General features: G+C 39.2%; 1 protein-coding gene across 2 annotated transcripts in view; it reads right to left on the reverse strand.

The window, feature by feature from the left end:
* LOC129779850 (piezo-type mechanosensitive ion channel component) overlaps window positions 1–16,859 on the reverse strand; it is a 144,070-nt gene that overhangs the window by 31,342 nt on the left and 95,869 nt on the right. The window contains exons 14-21 of one of the 2 annotated variants that reach the window (XM_055787592.1): window positions 15,326–16,807; window positions 11,761–12,105; window positions 11,537–11,697; window positions 10,975–11,150; window positions 10,741–10,890; window positions 5,403–5,588; window positions 5,020–5,341; window positions 4,443–4,499 (exon numbers count right to left, since the gene is read on the reverse strand). In XM_055787592.1, the coding sequence (XP_055643567.1) occupies window positions 4,443–4,499; window positions 5,020–5,341; window positions 5,403–5,588; window positions 10,741–10,890; window positions 10,975–11,150; window positions 11,537–11,697; window positions 11,761–12,105; window positions 15,326–16,807 (2,879 nt within the window). The remainder of the gene's footprint in view (window positions 1–4,442; window positions 4,500–5,019; window positions 5,342–5,402; window positions 5,589–10,740; window positions 10,891–10,974; window positions 11,151–11,536; window positions 11,698–11,760; window positions 12,106–15,325; window positions 16,808–16,859) is intronic. The other variant, XM_055787591.1, reaches the window with a different exon arrangement.

A 16,859-nucleotide genomic window follows, 5' to 3' on the forward strand; every position in this document is an offset into this window, starting at 1 on the left:
TGTACAGCTTCCGGGCTCGCGTCTTCCCCACCATGTTTTGCCTTTCGTCGCGGTTAGGAGCCTTCTGAACCTTGTATGTACGCAGGCCTTCCCGCTGCTTGGTCCGCTGGACGAATGAACTTGACAAATTCAGCTTATTGGCGACATCCCGGACCGAACTTCTCGGATCACGTCTAAACTGTTTAACTACGCGCTTGTGATCTTTTTCACTGACGGAGCATCCATTTTTGCCGTTCTTCACCTTCCGGTCGATGGTTAGGTTCTCGAAGTATCGTTTTAGTACTCTGCTGACCGTGGATTGGACGATTCCCCACATCTTACCGATGTCCCGATGTGACAACTCCGGATTCTCGAAATGAGTGCACAGGATTAATTCACGACGCTCTTTTTCGTTCGACGATATTTTTCCAAATTTACGAAAAATTGACAGTGAAGCATGGCCAACGTGATCTATACACTCTTATCTGATTATAAGCGAAAGCAGAAGATATAATTCCTAAAAATTAAATTTCTACAGCGTTTTTTCCGTGATGCAATTTGATGTGACACACCCTTTACATTTGATAACGTAATCGGCAAAAATCTGACAACACTACTCATTATCGTTTGTGTTTGATGTTTGCTTAGCGTGATCACGTAGAATTTACCCGTTCATTAATATTTAAATTTCTCCCATGTTTTGCTTGGTAAGTGTATCGCAGTTGACTATAAAATATAATCAAGTGTAATGTAATTTTCGTCCAAAAAATAACAAAATAAAGTGTCCGAAATTTGTTTTTTTTATAAATGATGTCCGAAGTTTGGTTCTTATTCGCTTCATTTGAAAAGCATTTTGTTCGATTATTTTTCTATGTTTTCAATCAAATAGGTACCAAATTAGAAAGCTTAAAAGCATATTGAACTAATTTATTTAAAATATCAACCAAATAATACCTGTGCATAAAGTTTAGATCTGTTTTCTAAAGCATCCGAAATATGATTCAGAACGGTACTCATAAATTGAAACCCAATTTTAAAGCTAATAGTGTGAGTTCAACCAACGGATATCGAAACATGTCTGGAGATTTAATTGTTCTGGACTTTTATTTCCGTAGAGTTGATTAGTCCATGCCACGATTACATGCAATTTGCCGCGTGTGACCTGTTCATTATATATCATGCAACTAGGATAAAACTGTAATGTTTCCGATGAAGTAATGTATTTTCCGCCCTGATGTGCCACCCACCTGAGGCGTTTATTATCAGCATGATATCGAAAATGGCTTCCATTCCTGACATTTTGGCATTTGTCGATGTCAATCGAAATTTATATATATAAAAATCTCGTGTCACGATGTTCGTGGTCGAACTCCTTCGAAACGGCTCGACCGATTTTTATGAAATTATGCTCAAAAAACATGGTAGGGATGAGAATAGGTCGTAAACTATATATGATACCTAAACTATATAGGATACCGATTACCGTATGTTTAATATCGAATAGGATGGTCCTATGCAGAAAAAGAGGATTTCTCTGAGTATTTTTTCTTCCTAAATTTGTTATAAAAATGCATGTAACCTTCAATTTTCACTGCCATCACCTGTTTTTAATAGCGACTTTAGTATTTTGGTATAAACTATGTCCAAATAATTGATCCGTAGTTTTCCAAACAGAACAAATATATATTTACGTTGTTCAATGACAGATAGCTACGTCAGCTTCATCGAACTATCATCCACACATTCTCCAGTAACATCAGTTGCATCGTCGGCGAACTGGGAGCCTTTTTGAATGAGCACAATTCATTATTTACATTCTTCATATTATGCATGCTCGGATTCCAAGGTGACAACCAATCATCAATTCTGATAAAACAACTGGAGAACATGTGTCTAGATGCGCATGTTGTTGAAGACTTTGCTGGAATCCTGGTAGAAGACTGCACAGCGACTCGAGTAATCGTGATTCGAAGAAGAAACAATAACCGACCAATAAGCGACCGACTGCGATTCCTACGACACAATAAACAGTGAGGAAAAATACATTCACTTGCGAGACGCTATCATGAGCAACGCCGACCCTGCCTTTGCTATTACCATCACGTTTGTTCAAACAAAAAATGAAGTCTTCGATGACCAGTTACAACATCAACCCGATCGCCATATTATATAATCGGGCTATGCAAATATAGCAACCATGTAACGCAATTCGATATGGATATCATTGAGCTTCGGGTTTCGTGTTCCGTGCGAAAAAGGAAGAGATATTCCGGGTGAAATAAACACGCTTTAAAACAACAAGTACAATGATAATAGACCCTACCGAAAAAACGAAAATATGCTCTAATATGAGTTCTATGTAAGAGAATAACACATTCTCTGCAAATGGGGAAAAATCATGAACGAAAATTGTCTCTGATAATGATTTCATATTATGAATAATGTTTTTGCAGAAATGCAAGGAGATCTATAGAAAAATACTTAAGTCTATACTATAGGGACTATAGTATAGACTATGTCCCTATAGTATGTAAACAACATCGAGTAATAATTTCCATTCAATTTTTAACAATTTAAAATTATTTTCGATTCTGCTAATGATGGATTATGAGTGACTGTACGATACTGTCACCACAAACATGATTCATGGCCCGATGTTGATCTAAAACTTTTATCGCCTTGATGAAAAATGTACAAAGCGTTTTCCCAACGACACGAACGCAAGCGTAGGAAGATGTCCAATATATCAACGAAGAAGTACTGATAATGGCAGACAACCATGCACAAATATCAACAACGCAGCACATTCACAATCGTTGGGTAGTACCATACTCGCCTCAGCTGAGCAAAACATTCAATGCTCATACTAATGTTGAGTTCTGCAAATCAATGAAGAGCAATAAATACAATTTCAAGTCCGTGAGCAAATGAAGCAATATGGCTGTTTTTCAAATTCAGAATACCGATGTGAATTCTCCTCGATTAAATGACAACGACGGAATAAGGCGCTACCAAATTCGTCGGTACATCACCTCTAATGAAGTTGTCTGGCGTATCTTTGGTTTTCCAATTAATAAACGGGTTCTAGCAGTTATAAATTTAGCCGTCCATCTTGAAAACAGCAAACGTATATTTTTTACCAAATAATGTTTATGGCAGAACAACGTTTGCCGGGTCAGCTAGTATTTATATAAAAAATTCCAAATTCCTATCCTTTAGAATAAAGAGTCCGTATAGGGTCTGCAGATGTGTATTTGTCTCTGTATTTTCAAGTTTGGATTTCCCAATCAAAGCATCAGATCGAGGTTTCAGATACACACAGGTGCTCAATTAAGGTTTTCGAGTCCGCATTAAGATTCAAATTTCAGAATTGAAATACAGGAACAAGATTCATGTGACAAATTTGAATTTCAAAGGTGGACTGAAAATTCATCTCATAGAACTTATAGATTTAAATCCAGATTTGTTTTCTGATCCATATACTAACTAAAAGCGAACAAAGTTGTCAGATGGTTTAACCTAGTAGCAGGCTGCTGATTTTCGAACCATGACCAACCTATCGGACTTATTCACGAAAAGTGCTGAAGCCCAAGAAATGGAAGAAATATAAAGCTAAAACTGAAGCATTGCTAAAAATAAAATTCATTACGGCATATATACTGTAAATCATGAAATTCCAATAAATTACCATTTACCGTTGACTGGGAAATATCTCATAGTTAAGTTGAGAATATTCAAAAAAATATATATATACGCACAAAGCACCATGTGAAAGCCACTGAATAAAATTACAAAGCTAACACACCAGGATAAAACTGAAACACATTGCAACCAAAATGAGGACTACGTGATGTGAATGTTAGATGAGTGAATTTTTAACAAATGATCGCGTTGTATGTGTGTATGTGTGTGTGTGTGATTTGGTTAGTTACCGTAAGCAACATGGTCATGACTGCGCAACCGATGAAATGAAACCTTACTTTCCTCTGATCTCAAGAAAACTTTTAGTCACAGATGATCTTCGATGAGAACAGTCAGGTACTACGGAAGGGGACGAACATTCTCTCTCCCAAGTGGAACGATTCAATTGCTATCTGGAAGGAACATTTGAAGTTCACTTCCAGAGAGTCTCCATCGCGGGCGGAATGCGCACTGGAAATAAGGCGGGAAGTGGCGGATGTCGGTACTTTGCTCTGACGTGCACAGTAAATGCGTTTTACTCATTAACCACATCTTTTTTTTCTTACATTTACCAACACATCAGATTCTACTGCCATCAAGTCCTTCAACCTCTGCCGGGGAGTTATTATTGGAGATCTACACAGAATGCCACACAAAGACAGTGGGCGACTTTACAAAGAAGCGCATTTTGGGTAAGAGAGATTTTGTTGGTGTTATTTTTGAGAAAAAAGAGCGCAACACCGGAAGGTAAGTTGGGGCGAAAAAAACGGTTTGTTCTTTACCCGCTGATCTGTTCTCCACGAGCTTGCGCCATAATAAGCTCGGTCTTCGTCGGGAATCTATAGGGAAACATAAGGCATAAAATTTCAGAGCGGTTGACTAGAATGTGTAACAAATATAAAAATTGAAATTGAAATAAACGTTATGAATAACTTAATATACGGTGCGATAAAATAAGCCAGAAGCAATTCTTTGGGTGTACTCGGCGTTACGCATGTATTACCCGTATCGATACAGCATTGTTTGCGTGCTGAATTATGATTATACAGGGTGCTTGGACTTTCGGAAACAATGTTTTATCACAAACCAAAAAAGTATTACAGAAACGAAGATTCTTCTTTTTTCTCAAAATTATAAATTTATTTAAATTTCTGTCGTTATTCACAAAACATAACCTAAAGTACATACATACCATTTCTAGGAGCCGTCTGACGAACATCACAGAGAGTTATTTACAGAAGTTAACTGTCGTCTTCAGAACAGTAATTTATATTTACAAGGAACGGACACAGAAGAGGAAGCTTGCTTGAGGTTAGGAAGCGAAAATACAGCGAAGAAATATCAGGTTGTTATAATTACACTCGTGGTGGGAAACCGGTGAACGCGATACGGCCGAACGTATAGAGTCCCGTAGTGCGGATTCCCCGACCGGACCCCAGTAGCTTCGGGTACGAGAACGCTTCCGGGTTACACCCGTTGTAGTCACATCATCATATCGAGTGGTATCGTCATCTACAAAAAGTGAAACCAGAAAACTCGACCGTCTCCTACTGGGATCAACGGTCAGTTCATCCGGTGCGACCGAAGTGCCCATGCTGGACTGTCTTCTGTGCCGGTGCTGTGTGATCGAACGGGGCGATCGAGGTGAACGTGGGCTTGGCTGCTGTTGGTCGGTAATATCCTGAAATAAGGAACTTGTTTTCTCGTTTTCCGCACGAAATTTATAGATTGCAAAGGATTACTTCCGCCGGAGCAAGATTATTGGACAAACGGCGCGGTCTAGCGGGGCTTACGGTCAGTTCATTGGGGCTAGGCCAGGAAACAGCATTCAAACTAGATTGCCTACGGTGTTGGCGTGTTTGCATGGCCGTTTTAGTTGGTGGCATTAGTGCGCTTAGCGTTTGAACTACTGGAGCTGGTTGTTCTTTCTAAAAATGAATAACGTCCAGAAGGATTTTATTTTTATTGGACAATAATATACACTATCGAATGTTTGAAAACAGAAATAAAAACCCAAGTACCGTAACTCCACCTAACTCTGCGCACTTTCGTGTTTTTTAGACTAAATACACCGATTGACCATTGGTTGTGCATATTAATACTGTTGAATAGTTAGATTGTTCTTTCGTGATATCGAAGACCCGATAACTCACCGAAATGGAGCCGATCTGGCGTAGTGGTAACATCCATACCTCTCACGCTGAAGATCACGAGTTCAATTCTCACTCCCAACATTCTTCCAAAATTGGAAGTAAAAAGTGACGAACCAGCCAAAAGTGTTGAAAGTCACTATAATACAGATATAAAAAAAAAAAAACTCACCGAAAAAAATGAGTTGAACAGAAAAAAATATTTAAAACAAATCTGACATCACTGAAAATATTTTATTTTTGTTCCTGTTAGCATTGACACTAAGACGCAACGAATCCTTTTTTCAATTTAACGAAACAAATTTTGCAAATCCCAAATTTATCCGAAATCAGTAAGCTTTAGCTGTTCTGTATCAGAGTGTGACTTATAGCGAATTCGTTTTTGTTCAGTTTCAACCCCAGTGCCGCACTAACTGCTGTCAAAACGTTTTTTTATTCACTCAGTTGCGCACTCAGTGTCGCACTAGTTCGCCCCGAAAGCTGCTAGTTTCGCACTGAGATGCTTCACGGGTTGGCACTCGGGTTCACCAATACAACTATACTGAACTGTCAAGTTCCGAGTATTGTTTTGGAAAATCTAGAAATGAAGACTATGAATATGGAAAAGCTACTGCTCTTGCTTTTGTATTATTGAAATCGTAATCCAATTCGGATTCTGATTTTGAAGAGTATAGTCGTGTAGACGGTATTAAGCTCCGTGTGCTTTCATTGGGAGGCGAAAATTATTATGGATATTCAGGAGGAATAAACATGCTCTCAAAATCAAAATTATGAATGAAAATTTACTTTAACGTATCGAATATTTATTTTATGTGATGAAATAAGAGGGTTTTTTCCGATATCGCAGAAACATTGAACGAAAACTGTGTCTAACGATGATTTTATATTATAATAGTAATTATTTGTGGAACAAACAGGAAATGCATCGACAAATGGTTAAGTGAGTGTCAGGACTACATGTGTTAGAGAATCAAACAATATGTAGTAAAAAATGTCATTCAAACTTTTATATTTTTACACTGCACTTGGCCCTTCTTATCTGATAGAGAATTTACATTTGTCGTCGCAAATATAAACAAATCAGACTATATAACGCACACCAACAAACCACCGCATTCGTGAAACTGAAAACGTTTTTTTATTACAGAGTCAGTGTGGCACTGACTCAGTTTTAAAAACGAATTCGCTATTAGTTGAAGTGGTTAAAATGAACTTTCAGTAGAAGAAGATTTGTAACGCGCAGAATTAGGCTCTTAATGTTTTGTTTATGTTCCTTACTCTGCGCTATTTTTATACTAATCCCAGGTCCTTGGCAACCCTATACCAACTAACACAAATTGAGTGTAGGCACATAGAGCTCACGCTTAAGACTCGCGCACATGTCGTCGTTGTCAAGTTTATATTGATACAAATATTAGGTTGGTGAAAACAGTAATCCATTATTTTACGTGAAATTCAAAACTTTGTTTAAGATATTTAGGATTGTCCGATTTGGGTCAAATATGAACCGTTTTGTTATATAGTTTGCTCCCATTTTGAAAATAGCTTCATAATGCCTCCCTCATGTCTCATGTCAATTTTTTATCACTCAGGAAGTTTTGCAATGGGAGAAAAAGGTGATAATCACTTGGTGCCAGGTTCGGACTATATGATGGATGAAAAACTCCCCTACCAAGCTCCCGGAGTGTCTGGCGTTAGTGACTAAAGACGTGTGTGGCCTTGCGTTGTCCTGATTGAACACAGCGCCTCTTCTGTTGGCCAATTCTGGCCGTTTCTGGTCAATCGCTGGATCTACTGTCAACAACTGGACCGTTTGAGGTCCAGTTGTTGACAGTAGAGATCTAAATTTAGTGTTTGGACATATGAAAGTATCTCATAATAAATGATTCCTTTTAAGTCCCTAGTCCCCAGTCCCATACACAATAAAACCATCCTGCCATCCTGTCAGCCTTTTTTTGGACACTGTTTGAGCTGCTTCACCACGCTTTGACCACGATTGTTTTCATACAATATTGTGGTATGCGACCCATTTTTCATCCCCAGTCACTGTCCGTTTGAGAAATGAATCGATTTCATTTCGTTTGGACAAGACAAGACGAAAATTCGATCCATCGTTTTTTGGTGTTAATATGTGTGGCACCCAAACACCGAGATTCTTTGTGAATCAGGCTTTGCAAAAATGGTTTAAAGCTGTCGATCTTTATTTACATTTATTTATTAGTGCACAAAACTATTAAGAAGAAATAAAAAATCGAATTATTGCTTTTTTCTCAAAAATGTTGTGGACCAACACAATTTTCCGCTAACTAAGTCAATAGCGAATCCGTTTAACCTTATCAACCAGCTTTCATTGTATCCCCATAATGTTTATGTAGGAATTTTTCAAAACAGATATTTTCATTCGAAGGAAAAATAAATTGCATTTGTAACGAAGCGTTTGCTGTAATAATGGAGCTCGAAACATGAGCCAAACACATTGTTGCGAAAAAAAAGGCTGCCCGAACAAAGACTTTGAAGGATGGTGAATTTATAAAGGAGTGTGTGGAAGCTGTGGCTCAAATAGTATGCCTCTAAAACGAAGAGTGGATGGCAGATCTAGCTTTCTTGATAGATATCACGAGATATCTGAACGATTCAAACTTGGGTATGTAAGGTAAAAGTAAATTGGTGTACAACATGCTCTGCCAGGGCAAAACATTCGAAAGCAAACTTATGTTGCTTCAAGAACAAATGGGATTTTTTTTAGTGTTGCCCATTTTCGGACACTGAGAATTTCCTCAATATCGTCAATTAGGAAATACGTTGACGCACTCCAAGCGATGAAGGCTTTAAGCTCTCAAATCTTTCAGTTCTCCAAGAATTCTCTAAATTCGTTCTACCCCTTTCAGTTTGATGATGAACATGCTCCTGAGAACAAACAGAAGAAACTCATTGAAATGCAGTGTGATTCAGAGGCTACATGATGTGCATGAAAACTTCCTTTTTGATGATCTTTAAAATTCCTACTCCAAATTTGCTCCAGAAGCGCGATCCCCACAACTAAGAAACGAAACGCTGTGATAGCGCGTCTAGCAATCGATAAGAACGTTTCCATATGCAACATCGTATTTTGCTTGATTGGAGCGACGTGTGAGCCATTTTTTGTCGCCCAGATTCGAATAAACGCGATTGGACGCAAAAGCTTGGCTAGTAACAAATCTACCAGACTTCATCTCCGCAAATGATTGGCCATCCGCTAGCTCAGGTCTCAATCCATTGAATTCTTCACTTTCAACCAAGTTGGAGGAGCTGCCGGTGAACGCTCTCATCGAAATTTGTAATCGTTGAAGAATCCTATCGAGAAGTTGTGCCGCTCTTTACTTTTTTTCTGAAAGGTATTGAAATCATTCTCATTTTTTATTGAACACCCATTATAGTAGAAAAAAATAATTGCGATCCGCAACCGTACCATGCGTATACTTGGGTACCAGCTAGTCTCTAGCTAGTGGGTAACCGCGGCATCCAGAGCCAGGCTTCCGATTGATACGAAATGTATGAAGACGTTCGGGGCATATTTTCGGCGAACCATCAGAAGGGGAACCAATTTAAGGGAGATGTTACAGGATACAAGTGGCTTAACTAAGACAGTTCGGAGAAAACTTCCTGCATGTCACTAGGCCCGGTCCTGTAAGCGATATAAATCTCTTTTATACACGGCAACAGATAAAATGTGAGGCAACATCAAATCAGGACGTTTCCGAAGCGTTCTATAGATTTATCGAACCAAATATAAATGGTGATGGTTTATACAGCATTCATAATCATTCTATTACCTTTTTCAGATCAATGTAATCGTATCGAGTCAGCATTTAGTAATACACAAAGAAATTACTAAATGCTAATTAAAAAAAATGAAAAATCAATAAATATAGCATCAGTTTCGAAATCAAGTTTGAAGTTTCCAAAAGCGAAAAATGTCAGTCGGTAAACTAGCGGTGAATAAAACATTATAGTTACACGGCCTTGTGATGAAGTAATCCAGTTCAGATTGTGTAAATTATTGTGGCAGCTTCTCAATAATAATGTCCTCCAGAAACGGACAACGCTTACTCTGTCGCTAAGGTTTCGAGCCTTTCAAAGATGTTTGTTTACGGTAATGGAGTCGCTTTGCATTTCAAATGTTCGAAAACAACGAATGATAATGCGCCTCCACCTCAAGTTGCAAGGTTTGTTTTAGTAGGATACTAGTATTATGTTGCGACCGGAGCTCGGCAAAGAATTCAAGAGAAATTCCGAAGCACTCCTTGCCAGCTCAAAATCCAAGCAGAATTAAATCTCGTTCACCGGCATTCGTTGTGGTCAGTAGTGAAGCATACAAGAAGTATTACAACGAATTGGAAGCTGAAAATTAGAATCAAGAACATCAATGAAAAAAAACTGATGAACGAAAAATTCAAGGCCCAATTCCAGAAAAATAGCAAACAAAGAAACAAAATCATTGCAGATAATTTTTTATCACCTAGTAAATGTATAATAATTTGAATAATTTTAATAAATAACGTTTGTTTTCTTTTTGTTTTTCGTTTTCTTATCTTTTTGTGGGTCATAAAACATAAAACATAAAATGCAAATATTGGTGATGTTATTCAACAATGTTTGCCAATAAATAAGAAAAATAACCCATTTTATAGGTGCGCAGAATTAGCAATAACACAATTTGAGTGCGCGGAATTAGGCACACATCATATGTTAAAGAAAAAAATTAAATGGTTTTCTAAATAATTATTTGCAGTTTTTATTTTGTATACCGCTATATACCGCATTGACTGTTTCGTGATATTGTACATATAATTTGATTACAGAACGGTTTAAGCTTTGAAAAGACTTAACTGCGCAGGAAAATGGTGGAGTTACGGTACATTCCATAGCACACATTACGAACCCAATCTACCTCACAAGGTGGCGGTGAAAACACAGGGAACGTGTCGTCGGGACTACAAACCCTTGCCAGCATTTCATTTGGTGATTCGAACGACATCCGCTGGGGATCCAGATAGGCATCCAATGAAACCGTCATCAAAGCAGAACTGGGCGAGGGTGCCTGGAATAACAAAACGCGAGCCGACGAACATTGAGAGGCACATCGCTAGAAAACCTAAAAAACACATGCATCACAGACACATACCTGCGTGTGGTAGGACCCTCGACCAACGGCCAAGCCACCATTGTCGGATGGTATATCCGAAACCCCTTCGCCCTCAATTATCAACGAGCCACCTGCGATTTCATCCTCGATAGGCGTGTGATATCCTGCATATGATGACAAACTATGAGTGTGTAGCACACGCTGGCCATCGTGTTCTGACCACAATTGAATCAACGGAAAAGAAAGTGGAACGAAAAATCTCGCTCGTTAGTGACATTCGGATGTGCTCCACTCTATGCTTGCAGTCTACTCTAACGGAAGGGTACACTACCATATGCTTTCTCTTTCAGCACTATAGGTCACTAAATCTACGAGGTTGAAGCAAGCTCAAAATCAAACCGAAAAATATTGTTGTACTTACGTCCCAACAACAAGGAAAGAATACTTACGCAAGAAATCACAAATTCTTTTTTGCTCACGAAACGAAGATCAAAAATCAAAATGCTTTCATTTCGTTTTTCACTTGAACACGATTTTCGCGGAACAGAATATAATAAATCGCACAAACAGGTACGTTTCGCTACATTCGATAAAAATTTACCTTTCGCATGACTGGTTGGTTCATGCACCGGTTCCAAAATCTTCTGCTGCGTCGCCTTGATACGATCCATCTTCATTTTAATCTTCTGCAGAATCTGACTCTCCCTTTCGGCCTCCTGCTTAACATCCTTAATGCGTAATTCCTCGATCAATTCGGCACCCCTGCAACAGCGGGACGATCGAATGTTGAAGAAACACCACTCATTTTCACGAAATTCGACTTACCGGGAAGCCAGAATCGTGCTGGCCTTCGTCTCGTTGATTATGTGACAGAAATAGTGACTGGCGAAGATTCGCCGCTGCAGGAGGAGAAACGCGAAGCACACACCGTCCCAGAACAGTCCGGAGTCATCGTAAGGCACATTGCACTCGGTGGTGTCACTGTCCGGGATGGTCGCACTCGCCGCACTCGGTGGTTGTTCTCCTTCGGACGAGAGACAGGAAATTCCGAGCAGCTGCACGAGCCAACAGATGTTCGTTGTGAGCTGATTTAGCCAGAGACAACCGACCATCTGGAGCAGAGTTTTGGTCGTTATCACGAACACGTTGTAGCCAATGAGCATGTTCCAGCTGTGTAGAAAAATATTGTTTCGATTGAATTGATAAACATCCGAAATATACGTTACAAAGTTTTTATGAGTTCTACATGTAATATAATTGCATTCCTTTCATTTTGGCAACACTGTTTATTTGTTTTAGTTTTCTTGAGAATACCTAAGTTAGTAGATCGTTAGTAATTAAATTTTTATATGTTATAGCGGTGTCTTAATTCTAAAATCTGATACTTATAAGAGCATAATAAAAAAAAAACTAGAAAAGATAATTTAACACGTTCACGCCGGCGCGTACGATCGGCGGCCCGCCGTAAAGTGCAGCAGAGCTGTTCACGAAAAAGATCCTTCTGTGGCTGACGATCAGCAAGGAATGTGAAAGCCGCTGTTCTTTCCCTCGGGGCTTGCGATGAATAGGGAGATTCACAGTACGAAATGCCTGCCGGAAGATGCCGCTTTCAACAAGAGGGACCTAACCTTGGCCTATTATGTAAGGTGATGAATCGACTGAAAATAAAGGGTTTTAACTGAGACCACCAACCCTCCCAACGTTCTCCAGCTACAACCGATAGAAATTTTTTTGGGCAAACCCGAAACGGAACCTCTCTAATATGGTAGCTAAAACGGAGCAGCTGATCGCCAAAGCCACGGAATAAATAAAGAACATTCTGAAATACATCTTTTCATCGAGCATGGCTATAGTTCCGCCGTACTGCCGTAAAGCCACCCGGCAGGCCGTCGAATGATTGATGTAGAAAGCTTAATAAACATGAGACTTAAGGTCATTCAAATAATGTTTTGAGTTTTTTATAATGCTCATTTTATTTTAAAGTATTTCCGCAGATGATCGAATATAAATAGAATAACAAATAATGAATTTAAACATCGATAACCTCGTAGTTAATGAAAGTAATGTCTCGTTCCGTAGATGAGCGCTCCCAAAATAGTGTAAACATATTGGGCCCTATTATAGAAATCGAGGCGATAAGAATTTTGCTCGTTAGCTCTATTTTACTATTATAGAAATCGAGCAATTCGATAGCACCGAGCGAGTGATAACTATCGATGCATGTGTCAGAAATGTTCAAGTTGTTTGGTTCACTTGTTGCATATCTTCAGAGAATTATTTTGTTTTGGCTTGCATCCCTTTGGGAAACATTTCAGAAACGCTTCATTATATGCAATTTGCAACACATGTTCGTTTGTTTTGATCAGCATTTGTTTTACGGTGCTGCCAGAATAGTCTATACAAAGTAAGTGTTCAATCCAGCATTATTTACATTAATCATGTTATAACTTACAATGCAGAATTTACTTCCAGCGCATATTTCAGTGGCTGAAAATGAGTGGTGGAAGAAAAAAACCAAATCACCACCAGTTTGAACGGCTCCTTGAAACAATGGAAGCGAATGTAGACATTGTTCGAGGTTTTTGTGGAGGCAGTTCTAATATAATCCCGGTGTAGGAAAAGTTGGAGGAATTCAGAGAGGAGCTTAATGCACTGAGACCACCAATGCATCTAGGTTCAGAATGGCAGAAAGTAAGTATTTCTTTTACGATACACATAACTTTCATAAGTAAATTTTATCATACTCTTTGAATTTCTTTCAACCGAATTTCCTACCTAAAAATTGTTCACTTCTACTAGCATACATCAGCACGTTATTTTTGGCAGCAATTTTCTTTTTTATTGCTATACTATGCCAAACTATACCACTTTCACTACAATAGATCAAACTAATGATCGGAGTGGTATAATGCTCTATACCATATGCTAAAGCTTATCCTGCAAAACAATAATGATTTTATTTAAATTACAGGTTTGGACTCACATGAGGGGAAAGGTAAAGAAAACACTAGCACACAACAAGCGAGAATTTAGAGCAACAGGTGGTGCTAAAAAAAGTGAAATTCGTGTATGACTCTTTACGGAATTCCATAGATTTTCTTAAAATTATATTTTTTGTACAGCAAATTGTTCTACGCTGTCGTTTTTATTACAAATGCATGCGTGCCTTACGCCTATTAAGCTTTATTCTTTAAGGAAATATCAATTTACTCCAAAACATAACCATATTAACACTTTTGGAAATACATTTTCATAGCAGATGCCTCAAAAAAATATTTGGCATCCTTTTTATAGTGCTTCATGAAACATTTCAAACTTGTTTCAAAATATTTTATCACAACCGTTGACAGTCGAGCTTGCTAACGAATCGTGCAGTTTTCCTCGATTTCTATAATTCCAGATTTTACTCGGTATGATAGTGATAGTGATTGTATCGAATCCTCGATTCGATTTCTATAATAGGGCCCATTATTCAGTAGTTAGCTTTTCATTCCTTTTCAGCACCGTTCTTTCGAAGCCACCTATCTTCTTTACATTTTTAGTCAAAACACTCAACAAAAGAACGTCACCTCCTCAGCTTCAAATTGATTGAATGGTGTTAACTAGCGTCAATCATTAACCCGACCAGAACGGGAATCGAACCCGAACACCCGGCATGTTAGTTATGACGCTAACCACTCGGCCACGGGAGCACAACACACCAAAGTGTTAAAATGGCTAAATTCTGCAGTTATGATTTTTGTCCCACATTCCTATGTATTCTACGAACTGTGCGTTGTCTTGTGTGGGTGAATACTTTGTTTGATACAGAGTACCGTTATCTATTACACATAGAAGCACCGTATTGATTCGTGGACAGGTTCACTAGACATCAAGCTTCGTTTAGGAATAGCATAAACTGATACTTGGTTGAGTAGAATATAAGATTAGCATGGTTTCTTGCTGTGATGGCTGAGAGCAGACAAACGATCAGAACGGTAAAAAAGGTATGGTGGCTGAGAGCAAACAAACGACCACAAAGAGTTAAATATCAATAAGTATCGAAAAAAAATTATCGTTTATGTGTTATGTGAAAATCTCCATGCTTCCTATGTAAATATATATAAACAAACTCTGGATAACTCAAAAAGCATAAAAAAACAAAGATGTTACCCAAGAACAACAATCGGGTGCTATATAATGCGGTTTATGAAAAAATATCTAAATATCTTTCATTCGTTGTGAAATTCGATACTGATTCTGAAATCGATTAAGCGGTTCAAAGAATACAAAATTTGAAAGTTAAGTATATTAACAAAAAAAACAATTTCTCCAGATTCTTCATGAAAATGAATGAAAAAAAATGAATTTTAAAAAATGGATCCAGAATTGCACCATCACCAATACTCACGTTCTCAAAATCGCCTTGATCGGCCGCAGATAGAAGTCCGTACCTTGCCATAGGAAGGTAAACGATCCAATCAGATACCCGATCGAGAACAGCGTCACTCGGCTAGACCCCGTCAGAAAAACGATCGCCAAAGTGAACCAAAAGAACACCAGGAAAACACCCCGCTTCAACACGTCCAGCCAGTTTCGCACCTTGGCAATAAAATCAGGCGTTGGATTGATGAACGGCACCGTTCCCAGCTTATCGATGTCCTCCAGCACGGATTTGTTGCTACCCCCTCCGAAATCATCCGGACAGGAGGAATATCTCGTTTCAATTCGAAACACCAGTGTTTGTCGGCACAGAAACATCAGCAGTAGAAAATCGGCAACCATTTTGGATGCCTGCGCTCGGAATTCTACCGTATTCTCTGGCAGCATAGCCCATATCCGGAAATGCTGCAGGGCTTCAATATCCCACGGATAATCCAAGCACAAGACGGGCGGCAGACCGACGAAAATGATGTACTGAATCGGTATGAGAACCACTGTAAACCAGGTTATTACTATCCAAACCTTTCGCAGACCATCGCGAGTCATATGGAACAGAATGCAAACCCACGCCGCATAGAAGCAGGAGAACACATCCATTCTTGAGGAGATCACCACGATCAGAGATACCAGGGATATTTCCACTCCAAACTTGTAGAAGCCATAGTTGAACAGATATTTCACCATCCGAGGAATATCCATATCTGCGTCCATTCGGGTAACCTCTGGGAACATAAGCGGGGGTGTGCGTGGAGATTGTCCTAGTCGTATCCTTCGAATTGTCTGTCTCAAGACCACGACGGCATGGATGGTTACCACAATGATATAGACCAGGTACGGCCTCACAAGATCCGCTAAGCTTCCGTTCGTTTTCTGAAAACCAAACCATTTGGCGTTGTTCATCTCCCAGTGGGTGCTATTCGTGTCTATCGCCGGACATTCGCTTATGTACGTTTTCTCGTCAATGTAATCCACCTGATAGATCATGGTCGTGATCAACAGTATCGATGAGATCAGGGACATTATGCGAGTTATCAACACCAACGAGTTGGTGTGCGATTTAACCGCGAATACCGTCATGAAGACGTACAGCAAATGCAGGAAACTGACAGTTTCAACGCTGAGTGAAAACGCCACTATCAGGATAATTTTCAGGAGATGAATTTCGAAGAATAACCAGACGATTTCGGCTAGCTTCGATATCTGGTTAATCAACTTCTGAGCAAATCCTTTGATCTCTTGCTTGGACAGTTTCCGGAAGCGCAAATCGTCTAAGATCTCGGATGTATTGTCAGCGTCTTCTTCCTTTGTGGGTTTGCCATTCAACCCTTCGCCCGCTTCAGGATCTTTTTCCAAAGGTGGCGCATCGGCCGTGCTGCTGTGCTTTTTGCGTTTGGTGAAGGTTCCGTACGCTGAACTGGTTTCCGAAACCACTGGGATCTCGGTTTCTTGGCTGCAATAGAGGAATTACTGAGTTAGTTGGATATATTGATTGTAGGAGAGTT

This window comes from Toxorhynchites rutilus, chromosome 3 (genome assembly GCF_029784135.1).
Source record: "Toxorhynchites rutilus septentrionalis strain SRP chromosome 3, ASM2978413v1, whole genome shotgun sequence".
Lineage (NCBI taxonomy): Eukaryota > Metazoa > Arthropoda > Insecta > Diptera > Culicidae > Toxorhynchites > Toxorhynchites rutilus.